The sequence below is a fragment of the Zonotrichia albicollis genome, chromosome 3, assembly GCF_047830755.1.
Source record: "Zonotrichia albicollis isolate bZonAlb1 chromosome 3, bZonAlb1.hap1, whole genome shotgun sequence".
In the NCBI taxonomy this organism is placed as follows: Eukaryota; Metazoa; Chordata; class Aves; order Passeriformes; family Passerellidae; genus Zonotrichia; species Zonotrichia albicollis.
Window position 1 is genome coordinate 85,023,229 of NC_133821.1, and position 16,066 is coordinate 85,039,294.

At 37.0% G+C, this 16,066-nt stretch overlaps 1 protein-coding gene across 10 annotated transcripts in view; it reads left to right on the forward strand.

The window, feature by feature from the left end:
• PUM2 (pumilio RNA binding family member 2) overlaps positions 1-16,066 on the forward strand; it is a 68,607-nt gene that overhangs the window by 16,630 nt on the left and 35,911 nt on the right. For all 10 annotated transcript variants that reach the window (XM_074538046.1, XM_074538042.1, XM_074538045.1 and 7 more), the window contains exons 2-6: positions 5,717-5,785; positions 11,416-11,521; positions 11,801-11,988; positions 12,610-12,782; positions 15,767-16,037. In XM_074538046.1, the coding sequence (XP_074394147.1) occupies positions 5,735-5,785; positions 11,416-11,521; positions 11,801-11,988; positions 12,610-12,782; positions 15,767-16,037 (789 nt within the window). In that variant the 5' untranslated portion in view covers positions 5,717-5,734. The remainder of the gene's footprint in view (positions 1-5,716; positions 5,786-11,415; positions 11,522-11,800; positions 11,989-12,609; positions 12,783-15,766; positions 16,038-16,066) is intronic.

Sequence of the window (16,066 nt, forward strand, 5' to 3'; positions counted from 1 at the left end):
CTTAGGGCAGAGCTTGAACTGGTTGGGTGGGAAAGAGAGTCATGAAAGCCTGTGCAAAGGAGAGGCAAGTTTCTTATGTGATGGAAGAGTTCATTTTTAGGGGGAGCAAGTGCAATTTCTTGGAATCCTTAGCTGGCTTTGAATGAACCATTGTGTAGTTCTGAAACAGGGGGCAAGATGTCCATAATTTTCCTCTGCTTTTCTTTGTGGATAGTGATGATATAATAATAATTTCTTGGTATCATCTGTTGGCAGAAGACTCTGCTAAGTGAAGACTCTTTACTAAATAAATCAGTATTTTTCAAACTTGATGGTGACTTGTGAGATACTATCCAGCATACTTTGATATATGTAACACATATATGCATTTTATACATGCTGTTGATAAAAACCTACAGAATTCATTTCTCCTCTGTGCAGGCTTTGAGGTTATTGATATTCCTGTTGGAAACAAACAGACAAAGAATGTGAGTTGGCTTTTTCAACAGGCTGGGCTCTGCTTTGGCTGAGGGTATTCCCCTGCCCCTTTAATGTGCTGCAGAAACTCCACCTCAAAATCTGCTCTTTTCTGTCATTGACAGTTTTCTCAGTGCTGCTAGGATTGCTTCTCAAACTACAATACAAAGCTCACAAGGAAAAAAGCACAAGAGCCTTAAGATCCAGAGTGATTGCTGAGCCAAGCCCACTAAACTGAGAAGTTTGATCTTGTTAGAATATTTGGATGTTCTAGGAGTCATAGAGTGCAGAAGTGTAGTACTGTTCAGTCTGAGAATGACTTAAGAAGCCAAAAATATTGCAGTTGAAGAATTATTCACTTCCTTGCAAAAGTTTTGGTTGGTTTTAGAGCACTCTGTTTTAACACAGTGAAAATGGTTAAGTGCTCACTGGAGGAAGATGCACTGTTGAGATTGTAGCCATATAAATATATGTTAGAACTTAGAATTGGTTGCCTGAGTGCCATATACCTTCTTTGTTTGGACTGCTCAAGGAGCCTGGGCGTTTTGGAGTATTTTGTGAAATTTTCAATTGTGTTACTCTTCCGTGTGGCCCTCAGCAAACCTTGCCTCTTATCAAAACACAGCACCTGTTGACTTTAAATTACGTGGGAGCAGCAACTTTCATTAACCAGCTTGGTAGTAAGTGAACCTCTGGTTCTCTGATGCTTCCAGGATGTATGAGAAGATGCATCTACTCAAAAGCAGCTTTAATCAAACAAATGTCTTGTTTTCTTCTAATGTTACAGAAAATCGTTGGTGCTTAGGGGACAGAACAGTTCAGTTGTGCTTCTCGTAGTTTCCTGTTCAGCTGCTCAACAGCTTTTGTTGTCTGGGTGCACTGTGGCTTGGCCTCTTAATCACAGTAAGGATGTTTTATGTAATTGTGGCAAAAACATTATAGAGTAGAAATCTCATAACAGGTTTGGCAATGTGCAGTTTAGGCTGCTAATATAGTTATTCTTTCTTGTCCTTTGTTATGAATCTGTTCTGGATTTCTGTCTAATATTTGTATCAAAAATACTATTTTTATTTCATAATTTCAAGTTGGCCACCTATCTAAAAGTATTTTGTTGAGCTGTCTTTTTGGGAGCTTTTTAAATGTCACGTGTCTGACTTGGCTTTACAATACAGTGTTCAACTTCATGGAGGATGGGCAGAATTGCTATATATTGGGTATTCAAAGTAGTTCAAGTTAATCATAATGTTAAGTCTCTGCCATAAGCATATATATTGCATAAGATAAATGCTACAGAAGAACTACCCCTGTAGAAAGCTGCTGGAAAGGTATTTTGCATTGAAGACATTCAGTAAAACTAAGAAAAAAGCAGAAGCATTTGCAGTGTAAACAGCTTCCCTTTCTTTCCAGTCCCAGTGCTGTAATACCAAGTGTTCTGTGTTGAATTTCTGGCCTAGGACACAACTTCAGCTGCAAAATATTTCTTCTTTGTCACAGTGGTAAGAGTATTCACCTGAGAGGGGAAGGATGGCATTTGGCATTTCTTAATGCAGAAAAAGTGGGTTTCCTACTTTCTAGTCATCTGGTTTAACCACTTTTGATCTATAAAATAAACTCATATTTTTCTCTTTGATACTGTATTTTTTGTTACTATTTTCCACAGGCTTTTTTTCAAAGAAGGGGCTGTTCTTTGCTCTCGCAAGAAAATGGTTACAAGCTTATTTCTGGCAAGATTCAGGGTTATTTGAGAGAGTAGCTGTCCCAAGATCTGGATGTCTGGATTTCAGAAATGGAGATTACTGTAAGCAGTGTTTCTTGTGGTAGTCCTAGATGATTTCCTGTCAAGAGTCTGCCTCCTTAAGTCTGCCCTGAGTTATGGAGGGCAGAGTTTCATGTTTCTGGTTGAGTTACCAGGTCGGCAGCACTGGGCAGATGCTCCTGTCCCACCTCACTCCACATCAGCTTCTCCTTGTTGCTTTTGTCAAATCCAGTGTCCTCTTCCCTGTGGTGTTTTAGTGTAGTGGTCTCTTCTCTGGGTGATCTGGTGAAATTATCATGCATGGAAAAGGAGTGAAAAAACCTTCTGAACCTGTTACCTCGATGGTTGCCAAGTTCATTTAGGGGAAGTGCTAAAAACTGTTGGGTGAAGGGTGGCAGGACTGTTCTCTGCAGAGTCTCAACAGAGTAAAGGAACGGGTTTTGTGTTGGCCTCTAGATTTATAAAAATATATTTTAAATTTCAAGGAGAGAGAGGAAGTGTAAACTTTAGAAAGAAAGAGTCTACTAAGACATAACTTTGTTTTTAAACAGAAATTTTGTGTTAAATTTTTTTTACTTTTTTTTACCCCTTTTACCTAAAGACAGCTCAGTGTGTAATATCTGTTTGTGCGTAATTTGGGGGCCCTGTGGAATGATCTGCTGTGTTCTGGAAGTTTGAAGCCATTGTCCAACCCTCTGCCATGGACAGGGACACCTTCTGTTAGACCAGGTTGCTGAGATCCCTGTCCAGCCTGGCCTTGAGCAGTTCCAGGGATGAGGCATTGATGTAATTAAACAGAACCAGAAAAAAAAACCTTGTAAATGTTGAGCAGTATGTTCCCCAGGCCTCTTTTGGACTTATGAATTATTCTGTATAACAGAGTATGAATAAAAATAGAAAAAGGGGGTGGGTTAATGTTGTGAATTTGTGTTTTAAAAAGTATTAAAATGTTTATTTCTGGAACCTATGAGTTAAGTTAATGCTGGTATTGAGTTAGAGAAGATAAAACTCCTTGGTAATACAGGTAATCCCAACCGAAGTTTCTCTTTTGGGAAAAGGACATATCTTATTTGTATAGGTATGTCTATTTTATACATAGGAGATCCAGCTGGATGTCATTCTGGGTGTTTTCTTCTGTTGCTGTAATGATAGGGCTGGGTTAGTGTTGAAGAAAGGCCTGGAGATACTGGTGCTGCCTGTGCTCTCTCCAGTTTGCAAACGATCTATGAAACAGAAAATTGTTTTACGGGGCAGGATCTTGTGGGCTGTTGTTTCTGGTGGGAAAAAGGACTGTATTTTTTTCTTGCTGCTGGTTAGCAACAGATAACACTAACTTAAATTTCATTTTTTAAGAAGGAGGCCGGTGAGCAAAATTAATGCTCATTGTGCTAAAATGTATTTACAGTTTCATAAAACTTCAGTTTCTTATGATGGTCTTGGGACAGCTTAGAGGACAAAAGGAGTTAGTTGTGCTCTTACCCTGATTCTTGGATTGTCTTTTCTCAGAGACGGGGAAGGAGGGGTGGTCATGGCTGTGGACTTCACTGAATTGGGAAAAATAAGCATTTCTTATTAGGTCTTGTAACACCAGAAAAACACAAACAAATAAAACCACCACCACTGAAAGTTAAAACCAACAAAAAAACTCGAACAACAAACCCCAAACAATCCACCCAAAAACCACCACAACCAAAAAAATGATGTCTCTTTCAAGCTTGGTTGGTTGGTTATCTAACAATGATTTGGGTAGTGTTTATGGTAAATATAACTTGGGAAGCTTTACCTGCATATTTGTTTAGAGATCATTAGATCAAAACTACATCTTGAGACAGAAGTACCTAAATTAATATTGGTTTGTAATTGAAACTAAAGTGCATGACCTCAGCACGAAAAGTGGCCCAGCTAGGTAAGATAATCAGCTCTCTCAGCAATCTAGAAGTTATGTTTTCAGAAACGATAATATTCAAATTCAGAAGTCTTCAAGGTTTGAGTTTCTAATTTTTCTTTTTAAGTAATTGCTTTTCTACTGTTATATTTTCTGTGTGCATGCACAAATATTTGATTATCCCTTGGAGCTAATAAAAGTTTTGCATAAAATATGAATCTGTTTTTTAAAACACTAATTTGAAGAAAAATTTTAGCTTTTTTAAGGCTATGTTAAAATCTGCTTTCAGTTTCCAAAAAACTAAAATCAACCTAATTAAGTGTCAGCATTACTGGAATAAAGCCAGTTGCTGATGTGCCTACCCCATAATTCAGTCTGAAACTAAATTTGCTCTTCAGTATCTCAATGAAATTGTTGAAAAGTGATTTCAGACTCCATCTTAACTAAAATATTGTTCTTCTTGAGGGAATCTTTGAGCTAAGAAATTTCTTTGTGAAAACCAGAGAGACAGTCTCAGCAGTTAATGGCTTAGAATGATTGAGGCAATAACAATAGTTTGGGAGTAAACTTTTGAGAATGGAGTATCTGTTGGCCACTTTTCCAATCCTAAGAATGAGTTGCTTGTGCCAGAATGTTGAAGGCACCAGATTGTTTCTTTGCCTAGTATTTGAGCATCTATTGAAAAGTGTTAGGTATGTGTTATCAGCTGTGTGGAACAACATCAGTTTGGTTTATTGCTGGTGTAAACAGATGGATTTTCTGGTGAAAGTAATTCCTCAAGAGAGTGGTGCAGGGAGGGAAATTCATTTTACTTTGAACTTGAATAACTTTGCCTGCTGGATGTCACTATTGGGGGTGAAGAGAAGGGAAAGAAACAACTCTGAATTTCCTTATTTTATTTATTTTTCTAAACTTATCTGGCTTTGAAAATTCCTTATGGAAACCATTTTCTCAGAAAAGAATGAGCCCAGTGCATTGTGTCTGTGCCATTGAAAAAGGAGGTAGTTTGTTGCAGCAGCAACTCTTACTTTAGTAAAAATCCTTTGATATTTACAACAATTAAAAAAAAAAAAAAACAAAGCAAACACCAACCTGTGGTGAAGGAAAAATGTGATTTCCTGGAAGAAAACATGAGGAATTGTGATAATGCACTCAGTTACTAGATTTTAAAAGCAATGCATTGCTAGTGGGTTTTGTGACCTGCCTTGTGAGCTGTTGTTTGTTTGCTGCCAGGTGTACTCAGTAACAGTGTGCAACAGTTCCTCTCCTTTCTGAAGGATTTTATATGGCCAAATCTTTAATTTCCCCTCTTTCTTTCACATTCATTGCAAAGGTGCTATTGGCTACCGTTCCTATAGTGAGCAGTATCTGTGCAGATATGTGGAGATTAAATTGTTTAAGTCTCTTGGAATTTCTTGCATGTTATTATATTAGCAGGGTACATTAAATTGGTCACTAACTGTATCTGGTAATGAAATCCAGACTCATGTTCAGACTGAATGGGGAATCACATTTTTTGTGTGCTTTCAGTATGCAGAAATCTTCAGGAATACTGAAAAATCTTAACTTCTGTAAAGATTTTTGACTAATGGATTTTTCTTTTGGTTTTTCCTCTGCAGGTTCGATCTGTGGATGAGATGAATCATGAGTTTCAAGCTCTTGCCCTAGAATCTCGGGGAATGGGAGAGGTAATTACTGAGGGCTGAAAATCCAGTTGGTGGTTTGGAATTGTTGGTACAGTTTAAGAAGTCTAAATAATACAACATGAAGCAAAGAGCTTGTCTTCAGAACAAGTTAATTGTTTCTGTCTTAGGTGAAGGGAAACTAATTACATTAAAAGAATGTTGGGATTGTTATTGACTGGTTCTGCTGTTCTATGTCAATTCTTGTTAGATGAGTGATAGTTCTAGGGAACTGAAAGGGTTAGTTTTTGTAAGAGTGTACAATTCTATGAAAGGAGGCATGTTTTCAGGCTCACTGTATCTAAGCTAGTGGAACTTGCTACTCCTGAGAAGCCAGGGAAACTGGGATTTGGAAAAAAGATTTGGCTCCAGAAAAATGAACTGGCATACCCAGCAGAAATGTGTGGTAATTTACTATTTTTTCACTGGTAATTACTCCTTAAAGATTTTAACTAGGCTGAAGAGTGCTGTTACGTAATTTAGCTGGAGGGAAGAAGGAATATTTCTTTTGACTGATTTGATTTGTTTGGGTTTTTTTAAGTCAATGTACTTTAAGGTTGGGGGAAGGAATTTAAGAACATGCAGGATGACTTTGCTCCTTCAAAAGCAGTTCCTTGAACTGTTTAGGAGGTAATTGACAAGTATTAGAATTATTTGCCTAGTAAAGAACCTAGGAAAGAAATTCATGTTGAACTAAGATTTCTGATGTGGATCCTTTAGTCTTCCTGGGTATTTACCTAATTCAATTGATGGTTGAACCAGTGACAATATTGCAGCCTCACTTTCTTAAAATGATGGTAGGAGTCTTTATGGAAGCCACAACTACTGATGAAAAATAAGTGTTGTACTCTAGTTGTTAAGTGTTTCTGAGCTGACACATGGCCATTTCTGCTTGATTTTTTTTATTTTAATGAAGCATTCAAGCAATCACTTGGTTTTCAGCAATTTTTGCTTCATCCAGGGTTGTTTTTGCACCATCTCCCATTTGAAAAAAATAAGAGATGGAGCCCTGTTCTTTAGAAACCTGAGTAGCCACACTGCTCCCCTCCTAGTTCTTAAAACTCCTTTTGAAAAGTAAAAGTGTTAGTGAAGTATCTGTGATAGTACCAGCAATGTGATAGGGTGGATGGGTAAAATTCATGGTGGTACTTGGTCTTTTGACACCCACAAAGTACTGTAAAAAGATTGAAAGATGTAAAAAGTGAAAGTGAGGGATGGCACAAATGCCTGGGAATTAAATTACAATATATATTCCTCTTCATACCAGTCTTTATTTTAGGTTATCTCAGATGGAGGGAGGTGTTTCTGCATGATTATGATTCTGTTGGTTTGTTTTCATGGCATTCAGTGAATCTATAAAGATGTTTAAAAAAAACAACACACAGAGTCAGAGTTTGGTACAGTACTGCAGCATCAGAAATTGATACTAAATTGTGACCCTGCACTCACCAGGTTATTTTGTCTTTTGTTTCAATGGTGTCTTCCAGGTATCTTGAGGTAGTACAGGTTCATATAGCTCGGTTGACTTACTCAGTAATTTTCTTGATGTATTGCACAACAGTAAAGTAGCTCTGGGATACATTCCATGGCTGTTTTAATCTTCCTTTTGATTATAGCCTTCTAGAATATTAAAGGAAACGTCCTTATAAAGTAAGCTGGAATTGGTGAAGGCTCCTACATGCTGTCCTCCATATGCTTTGAAAGGTGTTAAAGAGAGGTCAAGTCAAGTGAACTGTTTCTAGCTATTGGAAAATTATGTTCCTTGTTTTCTTTGTCTGCCAGGATTTTTCTCTGAACTGAAATTAATTTTTTTTTCATAATTCTAATCCTTACTGATACTTTTCTTCCAAACTGGATATCAATGCCTAGCTGTGAAATCTGTTGCAGACATCTTTCTCTAAATGTGTTTCACAATTTTAGCTTGGGTAAATTGTTACATTTATTATTCACAGATGATGCTTCTGGCTCCAGCTCCCAAAATCTATGGTGACCTGTAAGGTCAATTTAGTATTCTGAAGAAATAAGAACACGTGGTGCTGTTTCTCTCTAGGCATCTGTTTGCTATATCAGGGCAAGCCAGAATGGTCTGCAGGACTTTAGTGTGACCCACTACAGCCACACAAAACTTAGTGCCAAACAGCACAGAAAACTAAATCTTCTTTTGGGAATGTCTGTTGGTTTAACTTACGGGGTTGAAGCACACAGAGTTCATTTTAGGAACAAAGTATTCATTTCCAGTGTCAAAACTTCTTTTAGAGAAATTCAGCTGAGATGTTCGTTGAGCTCTGTAGGAATAGATAAAGATCTTAAAGATAATATTAAAAAAAAAATTAAAAATCATTCGAGAGTCAGTAATGGAGACTGTGCAGTTTCATATCAGAGAGCTGGTTAAGAGACAGCGTTAGCATAACTGCTTGTTATTATTTGTGTGTAGTAAAGGGCTTTGTCGGTCTTTGTCTGGCAAACACCTAACAGGGATCAGTGCTGGTACTGAAAAGGACACATTTAGTGTACTTTTGGGAGAGTAGTAGTAGTAAGAAATACTCCAGCCTACTCCATTATTTTTACTTATATATAATTGGATGTATCTTTGTAAAGTTTGTGTTTTATTACACTAAATGCAGGAAATGTTGAGGAAAACACATGATAGCAGGGTAAAGCACAATGATTTTAACTATCTGTATTGATTTGAGATGACTTCTAGATGAAGTCTTTTTTGGTACAACTAATCAAGCACGTTGTTTTTCCTGTCTGTTTCATTTTTCTGAAAAGTACTTATTTTATTTGAATTCCACAATTAAAAGAATTGACAACTGATAGGGTTGTTTATTTGACAATTCAAGAGCTAATACCTTCATTTAAAAGGAGCATAGTGCATGTCATACCCATCTGTCAAAATAAATAATAAATGTAAATCAGTGGCTCTCAGGGAGTCACAGTATTGTTAACTTTGTAAAACTGCGTTTATTTAAATATTTTAGGGACTTTGTTGTGTAGAAAGTTTGTGAAAATCATTTCAGTAAATCAGTTTAATCTTCATAGTTTAAATTTAGCCTCTCAGTATGGATCATGCATTATGTTTTGTGTTAAGGATACTTTATATTCTTTGTCTACCAAAGTACGACTGAAAGCAGTTGAATTTGTCTGTTTGAAATTTGAGCCTAGGTAGTTTAAAAAAAAAGGCAAACCTCCAAAAAACCAAATCAAACCTTAAAAAGCCCACACAAACAACAACAGCAGCAAAATCCCCCCCACCAAGAACTTGTACTTTTGCAGTGAGTGTTATTGCTTCTTTCTCCCAGGGGACAGTTTTCCCTCTCATACAAATCGCATCAATGAGTTTTTATATCAAAACCAGTATTGCAGTGTGTTCTGCTCTAAATTTGCTTATTTCTTAACACTGAGTTGTCTGAACATACCTGTCTGATAGTAGAATTTACTAATTTCTGGGTGAGCATAGTTCAGGTAATTCTCATTTTATGGCACTTGAGATATTACTAGATCTGTTTTATTCTGACAGGGTTGTGTGAGGTGGTGACACCTGCACTTAGGTGTTTCAAAGCTCTCAGCTGGACACATATTTGAAATTGGCTTAGGCAGCCAATTTAAAATAGAACATGATTCCCAAAAGCAAGATTTTGTAGATAACATTAAATGCTTGCTTCCTGTTCTACCACTCTCCTACAAAATGAAAACTAAGCAGTATTGCAAGCCTGTTACAAATAGAAAGCAAAAAGAGATGTGTATATTCCATAGGCTGATCTGGATTCTGTAATCTGCTTTTAGCTGAAAAGCAGCTGTAAGATTCCATTAATCTATTTCTCTGCCTTCAGATGGCTAACTTCAGCCCTTAAATTTGAGGTAAACTTATATCCTGCTGCTCACCAATTATGTTTGGTTAACACCTGGTGGTGATTCTCCAATGCATTTGGGAGTGGGCATCTCTGTCAGGGCAGATCACAACAGTACAGCACTTCTTGCAAGCATAACATTCTCCTGTGGTTTTATTGAGCTTTGGCTGTTGATCATCTTCCAGCGTGAATCCTTCTCTGTTAATGAATTTCTGGAAGGAACCCAGGGATTTGAGGTTAACCAGTCAGACACCTTCATTTCTGGTAAGAGCTCTGGGCAGCACAGAAAACCAGCAATCCTCAATTTGTCCAGAGGAGCTCTTGTCACCTCTGTTGCACTGTTAGTGCTGGGGGCTGCAAGTGGCAGTCTTATCCACCTCCTCTTGAGGCTGTTTTCACAAGTGCTTTCAGTGTCATACTAAGAAATATCTATATTATATACTGACTCCTGGTACTAGATTCATCAAGGCTCATACTAACCAGCTGTGAAGTTCAGTAGAGTTTTTAAGTCACTTAAGTTACAGAAGAAGCAAATTTCCAGAATGTACGCATTTATTGCAGACAGCTTCATCTGATTACGTTTGGTTTTTTTTAATTTCAAAAAATTTAAAATTCTAAATACAGCATTACATTATGCAGAATCTGATGGAATGTGCAGCTTTCTTCTTCCCTGCATATTGCAAGTTGTTTTCACTTTCCTTTCAGTTTATGTACCTTGTAAAGTACCTATTCTGTCTAAGAATACAGTTTTTTAGTTACATATAGGGAAAATGACATGTAGGGTTTGGCAGTTGTACTGTTACTGATGGGAAAAGGTACAGGAATAAACTAGTGAAATCAGAGCAAAAAGGATGCTAGTATTTGAGGAATTCTTGTTTGTGTGGTGCTTCTGTCATGTCACACTAAGTGTTTCTGCTGTTGAAGACAGTACAAGAAGTGATACTGATCTAACATGACACTTTGTTTTACAAGTAGGAATGAAAAAACCATACATCTAAATAACAGTGTTGGTATGTGGAACTTCACATATGAATGTCACAGATTTTTAACAGCCCTGTGGTCTAAAGGAGCTGACTTGCTACCATATGCATTAGTCACTTTCTAAAATTTGGAACATGATGCATTTCCAAGGGAAGAGAACTTCACAATGAACTGCAGTTCTTTCTGGTTATCACAGTATTGGTTAACAGCCAAACTTCTGAGTCTTTGGCAGGAAGGCACTGTTAGTTAAAGCTTCTGAGAAGACTATCTTGACTTAACACAGGGATTAATTTGATTTGCTTTTTTCACAGCTGCTTCTATATTCTGTATTTCTTCCTCATAACTTCAGAATTTCAATACTGTTGGAGTTATTTTAGCAATTCCTTTTTTACGAAAAAAGAGGCAGAGCAAATTTTTACAAGGGCAGATAGGGGTAGAATGAGGGAAAGTGGTTTTAAATTAAAAGAAGAGAGATTTTTTGATTAGATACAAGGAAGTAATTCTTTACTGTGTGGGTGGTGAGGCACTGGAACAGGCTGCACAGAGAAGCTCTGGCTGCCCTATCCATGGAAGTGTTGAAGACCAGGTCAGATGAGGCCCTGAGTAACCTGCTCCAGTAAGTGGCAGTCCTGCCCATGGCAGGGAAGTTGGAATTAGATGATCTTTAAGATCCCTTCCAACCCAAACCATTCTATGATTCCGTGATGTAAAACAAATTACTTGCATATCCTCTTAATATCCTCCTGCTATTTTTGCCCATCTGTAAGCATATTTCAGTAAAACCATCATCTTCTTTTGTAACAGCTTTTACCTGCCAAAAAGTTTTGGGAACCTGATGATTCAGCAAAAGATGGACAAAAAGGGATATTCCTTGGTGACGAGTGGAGAGAGACTGCATGGGGAACTCCTCGTAAGTGATTGTTGTATATGTACTGAAAATCAGTCATGATAACTGAATGGTATTCAAAACAAATTTTGTAACTGAATCTTAAATTTTATTTTCCTTTCATTTTAGTTGTGAAAATGTAAGCTGCATGGTGATTGTATTTCAATAGCACTTTTTGAAAGTTTGATTTGGAATTTTTTTTAAAGTTTTGTTTTAATACTTCTGTTATGATGAAATGCAGAAACATTACAAGCTGTGTTTTAAAAAATACTATAGTTTTATTTATTTGTTTGTTTTTAACAGACCATTCTATGTCCCAGCCTATTATGGTACAGAGAAAGCCTGGACAGGGTTTTCATGGAAACAGTGAAGTAAATGCTGTATTGTCTCCACGATCAGAAAGTGGTGGCCTTGGAGTGAGCATGGTAGAATATGTGTTAAGTTCCTCTCCAGCTGATAAATTGGATTCCCGGTTTAGGAAAGGAGCTTTTGTAAGTAATACAGTGTGTTAAGCTTGCCTGGTTACCTGCTATGGTCTTTGTTACATGGTTATATTTTCAGTTCTCTTTGTCTGTTTTTAATTTTTAACTCTTTAGAAGGAAGTAGTTGCTATCTGTCTGTCTTCCTTGGTTGGAGGGGGCAGAAGAGGGAAGTGGTTTGGGAATTTTAACTAAATAGCTGTCTTAAAGTGCTTTCCTAAAAACCTTATTTAAAGGTAGGGGAAAGACTGCAAATTGCTTAATTTATAATGTGTGATGAGCTTTATTCTAGATCTTCTATGTTTTCATGTGGGTTTGTTTTGTAACTGGATGTTTTAATTGTATAATATAAACTTTTCTCTAATTCAAAGTGTTACTGCTTTAACAGCACCGCTATAGTTAAGGTTGAGTTAGCTCTTCCATTATAAATCTTGGCATTCCTTTTCACATTTTGGCAGTTATTAATTGCATGTGGTTGAAACTTGATGATCAAGTGACCCACCAAATGCAATTTCATTGACAACAAACTGTTTGTGTTGTTTACGTGCACTGTAGTGTAGAATTAGGTCACCTTGTGGTGCTCCTATTGTGTTCTGTTCAATATTCAGAATCAAACAGATTCTTTTTCCTCAGGGCACTAGAGATGCTGAAACAGATGGACCTGAGAAAGGAGATCAGAAAGGCAAGGCTTCTCCATTTGAGGAGGACAAAAACAGAGATCTTAAACAAGGAGATGATGAGGATGTTACTAAAATAAATGGCAGAGGTTTGCCAAATGGAATGGATGCCGATTGCAAAGATTTTAAGTAAGCTTTTAACTGTTTCTCAAGAAGACAAGCATGTCTCTTAAGGGCATTATTACAGTTCTGGTTTGTGTGTCAGCTTTAAACATTACCCAGCTGCAGACTGATTCTTCTCCTCTCAAGTCCTCCCTTTCCCACCGTGCCACATGTTTCTTAGGATGTCATTAATGTGTGTGTCACTTCTCATGAGACAAATTCATCTTAACATAGTAACTATTAAAAGTAAATGGGTACCTTCTGAATGTGGTGCATTAAAGAGGGATGAAAACTTTAACCCTTTTAATGTCAAACTAAATTTCTTTCTCTCTCTGCTTCTTTTTAATGCTCTTTTACATCTGAGTGTTGTAGAGAGTAAGTCATACAGAATTTTAACTTCTGATTTTGCTAGTGGATACCACAGCCTAACACAACTAATCATTTCCCCATAAGTCTTTATAGAAGCCATATCTTTGACTAAGGTGGAGCAATGTATTTTCCTATTTATATAATTATATGTCACCCATGGAATGGTGTTGCGGTTTGGTTGTTTTTTTAGGGAAAAATAGATTGGACTAAGCTCAAGCTTTTGAACAGTCAACTCATATATGACAGCACAGCCAGTCTGGGTTTTTTTTCTAACACTAAACTGCATTTTAAATTGAGTATTTTTTAAGGGCTGATCCTTCTTGCTTGAATGACTGTGATGCATTTGTAAGTGTCATACAGAAGAATTAAAAAGATAGAGAACTAGAGTGCTGCTCATAAATTTATATTAATGTGATAAACATGACCAGATAGTTGTGGTTTCATTAGTTCATTACTGAGCAAGTATAATAAAATTTATGCTTGAATCCCATACATAAGTATTTCCTACCCTTTAAAAATGTGTTTACCTGAGACTAAAGAGGGATTCTTGAGGTCTGTTTTTCAAGCCATATCATTGAAAATAATACAATTCCAAGCATACCAGAGAGCTCACATTGGCTCCTTTCAGTTGTGTGCTGCAATATACACAATAAACAAATTACCAAGTTACCCATAGCAAATGCAGAATAACTTCTGTCCTGCTTTTCTTTACCAGTATCTATTTCAATTTTGAAATAGGTGTTTGTGAAGTACCTTCTGTATTATTTAAAGAGAGAAGTTATTGAAAAATACACAAATGCAAAAAAGCATCCAAAGCCAGTAAACCTCTCAGAAAAATAAAAAAATAAGGCCTTCTAAATGAAATGGGCCATATAAAGTGGTGGTATAGAGCCCTCCAAACTGAGGTTTATAATTGAAGTATTGACACAACTTTAACTATAGCAACAGAACAGCACCAATGTAAGGAGCAACCTGTATTAGCTAACCATAAGTATTAACAAAGAAACTTCATCCTGTCCTCCTCATTGTATTTTTATTGTACTTGTAGCATTTTTAAACTAAGTATGTACTGAAATAACTGCCTTTCTTCCTTTTGTTCTTCACTTTGTTTATGCTGTATTTCACTTGGGAAAAATAGGGAATATTAAATGGCTTTAAACTCAAGTTTTCAGCAAGACATGGTTGCTTGCTAGGATACTTAGATGGTAAGCCAGCATGTTATATGCAATCCTCATGGGGTTGCTTTTTACACTAAAAAAACCTCTTGGCAAAAACCTCTTCCTTTCTTTGACATATTTTGTCCAGAGTAATAAATCATACCGTGTTGCTGCAATAAACTCCCTAAAAGGCTGATTTCTAGCTGTACAGACTTAAGTGTTGTTATCAGCCATTACATAAGTGCTAGTAGATTTCTTTGCATTACACATGGGCTTCAGTGAGGAACAGATACTTTGGCTCTGGAGCCCTGAAGAGGAAGCAGAACAGGTAGTACTGAGGCTGTGTCTCTGACCTAGAATTAGCAGTACAGCAGACTGGTCTGGCACTGTACTGCTGGAATAAGCATAGGTTCTTCCTGCAAGATGGCATTTGCTTTTTGAGCCCAGTTTTCACAAGTAAAACCAGCTAAACTTCAAGTTCTGCAATTCCTGAGAAACAATATATAATCATAAAGTTCTGCCAACACAATAATGTTAGTGGATCATAGATTTTCTCACACAACTCTTTCTTAGAAGTTAACTTGGATTTTTGCCTGTAAAAATTGATAGTCTAAACAATATGGCCTCCCACAGAAGGTGGGATACCACTCAAGGTGTGTCCTAAATCTAACCAGATAGTGTTGGGAATCTCTTTAGGATGTTACTCTGTTGACATCTCACCTCATCAGTTTGCCTATAGATGTTTATAGGTGTACAAAAAGTCCCCTGTAGACTGCCAGTCAGATGAGAAAAGAATTCAGCTTTTATATATAATACTGTATCTTTGATGCTGTATATTCTATTCAGGGTTATATTAGGAACCCTTTTCCCCCACCTGTCATCACTGTAGTATACGCTATTAAATCAGTTGTGTAGGAAATGAAATGTTTTAGTCATATGCTAAATGAAATGATTATTACTTCATTTTACTCAAGGTAAAAATATATTGCTTGCTTTTCAGATGTGAAAAATGGTTACTGTATTGTATGTTTGTCTTTTCCAGTTGAAATTTTGCTGTGTCTTTCTGTTCTTTGGCATGAAATGCCCTTAGCCATTTCTTTTTTTTAAATTTCTCTGCAGTACCTTTCACATCACTACCAAAATACAATAAAGAGACATCCCAAAATTCGCAGGTGACCACAGTTCACTCCATTTGACTCAAAACAGCCTCACAAATCAGTTTGTTTTTCTCACAAATTATTTGAAGAGCTCTGTAGTCAATCTTAAACTTGCTGAAAAACCAAATAAAATTATGCTTTAGAGTTAAATGCATCCTTTATCTTGAGCCATCAGTGCATGCTGGTTGAAAATGATAAAATTAGTCTGTCACTTCCCTTTGTAAAGTCTCTTGAGTTCAGAGCTGCTTTGAAAGTAGAAGTACTGTTCTCTGTCCATGGACAGCTTTATTTAAGACTGAAGAGTCTGTCTTAAATTCCTTCTGAACAGTCGTACCCCTGGAAGTCGACAAGCCTCCCCAACAGAAGTAGCTGAACGCCTGGGCCCCAATCCCAGCACCACAGAAGGATTAGGTCCACTTCCCAATCCTACAGCCCACAAGCCTCTGGTAGAAGAATTTTCAAATCCAGAAAATCAGAATCTAGATGCCATGGAACAAGTTGGTCTGGATTCTCTACAGTTTGACTATCCTGGCAATCAGGTACAAATGGACTCTTCAGGAGCTACTGTAGGACTTTTTGACTACAATTCTCAGCAGCAGGTTAGTAATGGACTGTGGAAAATTGATCC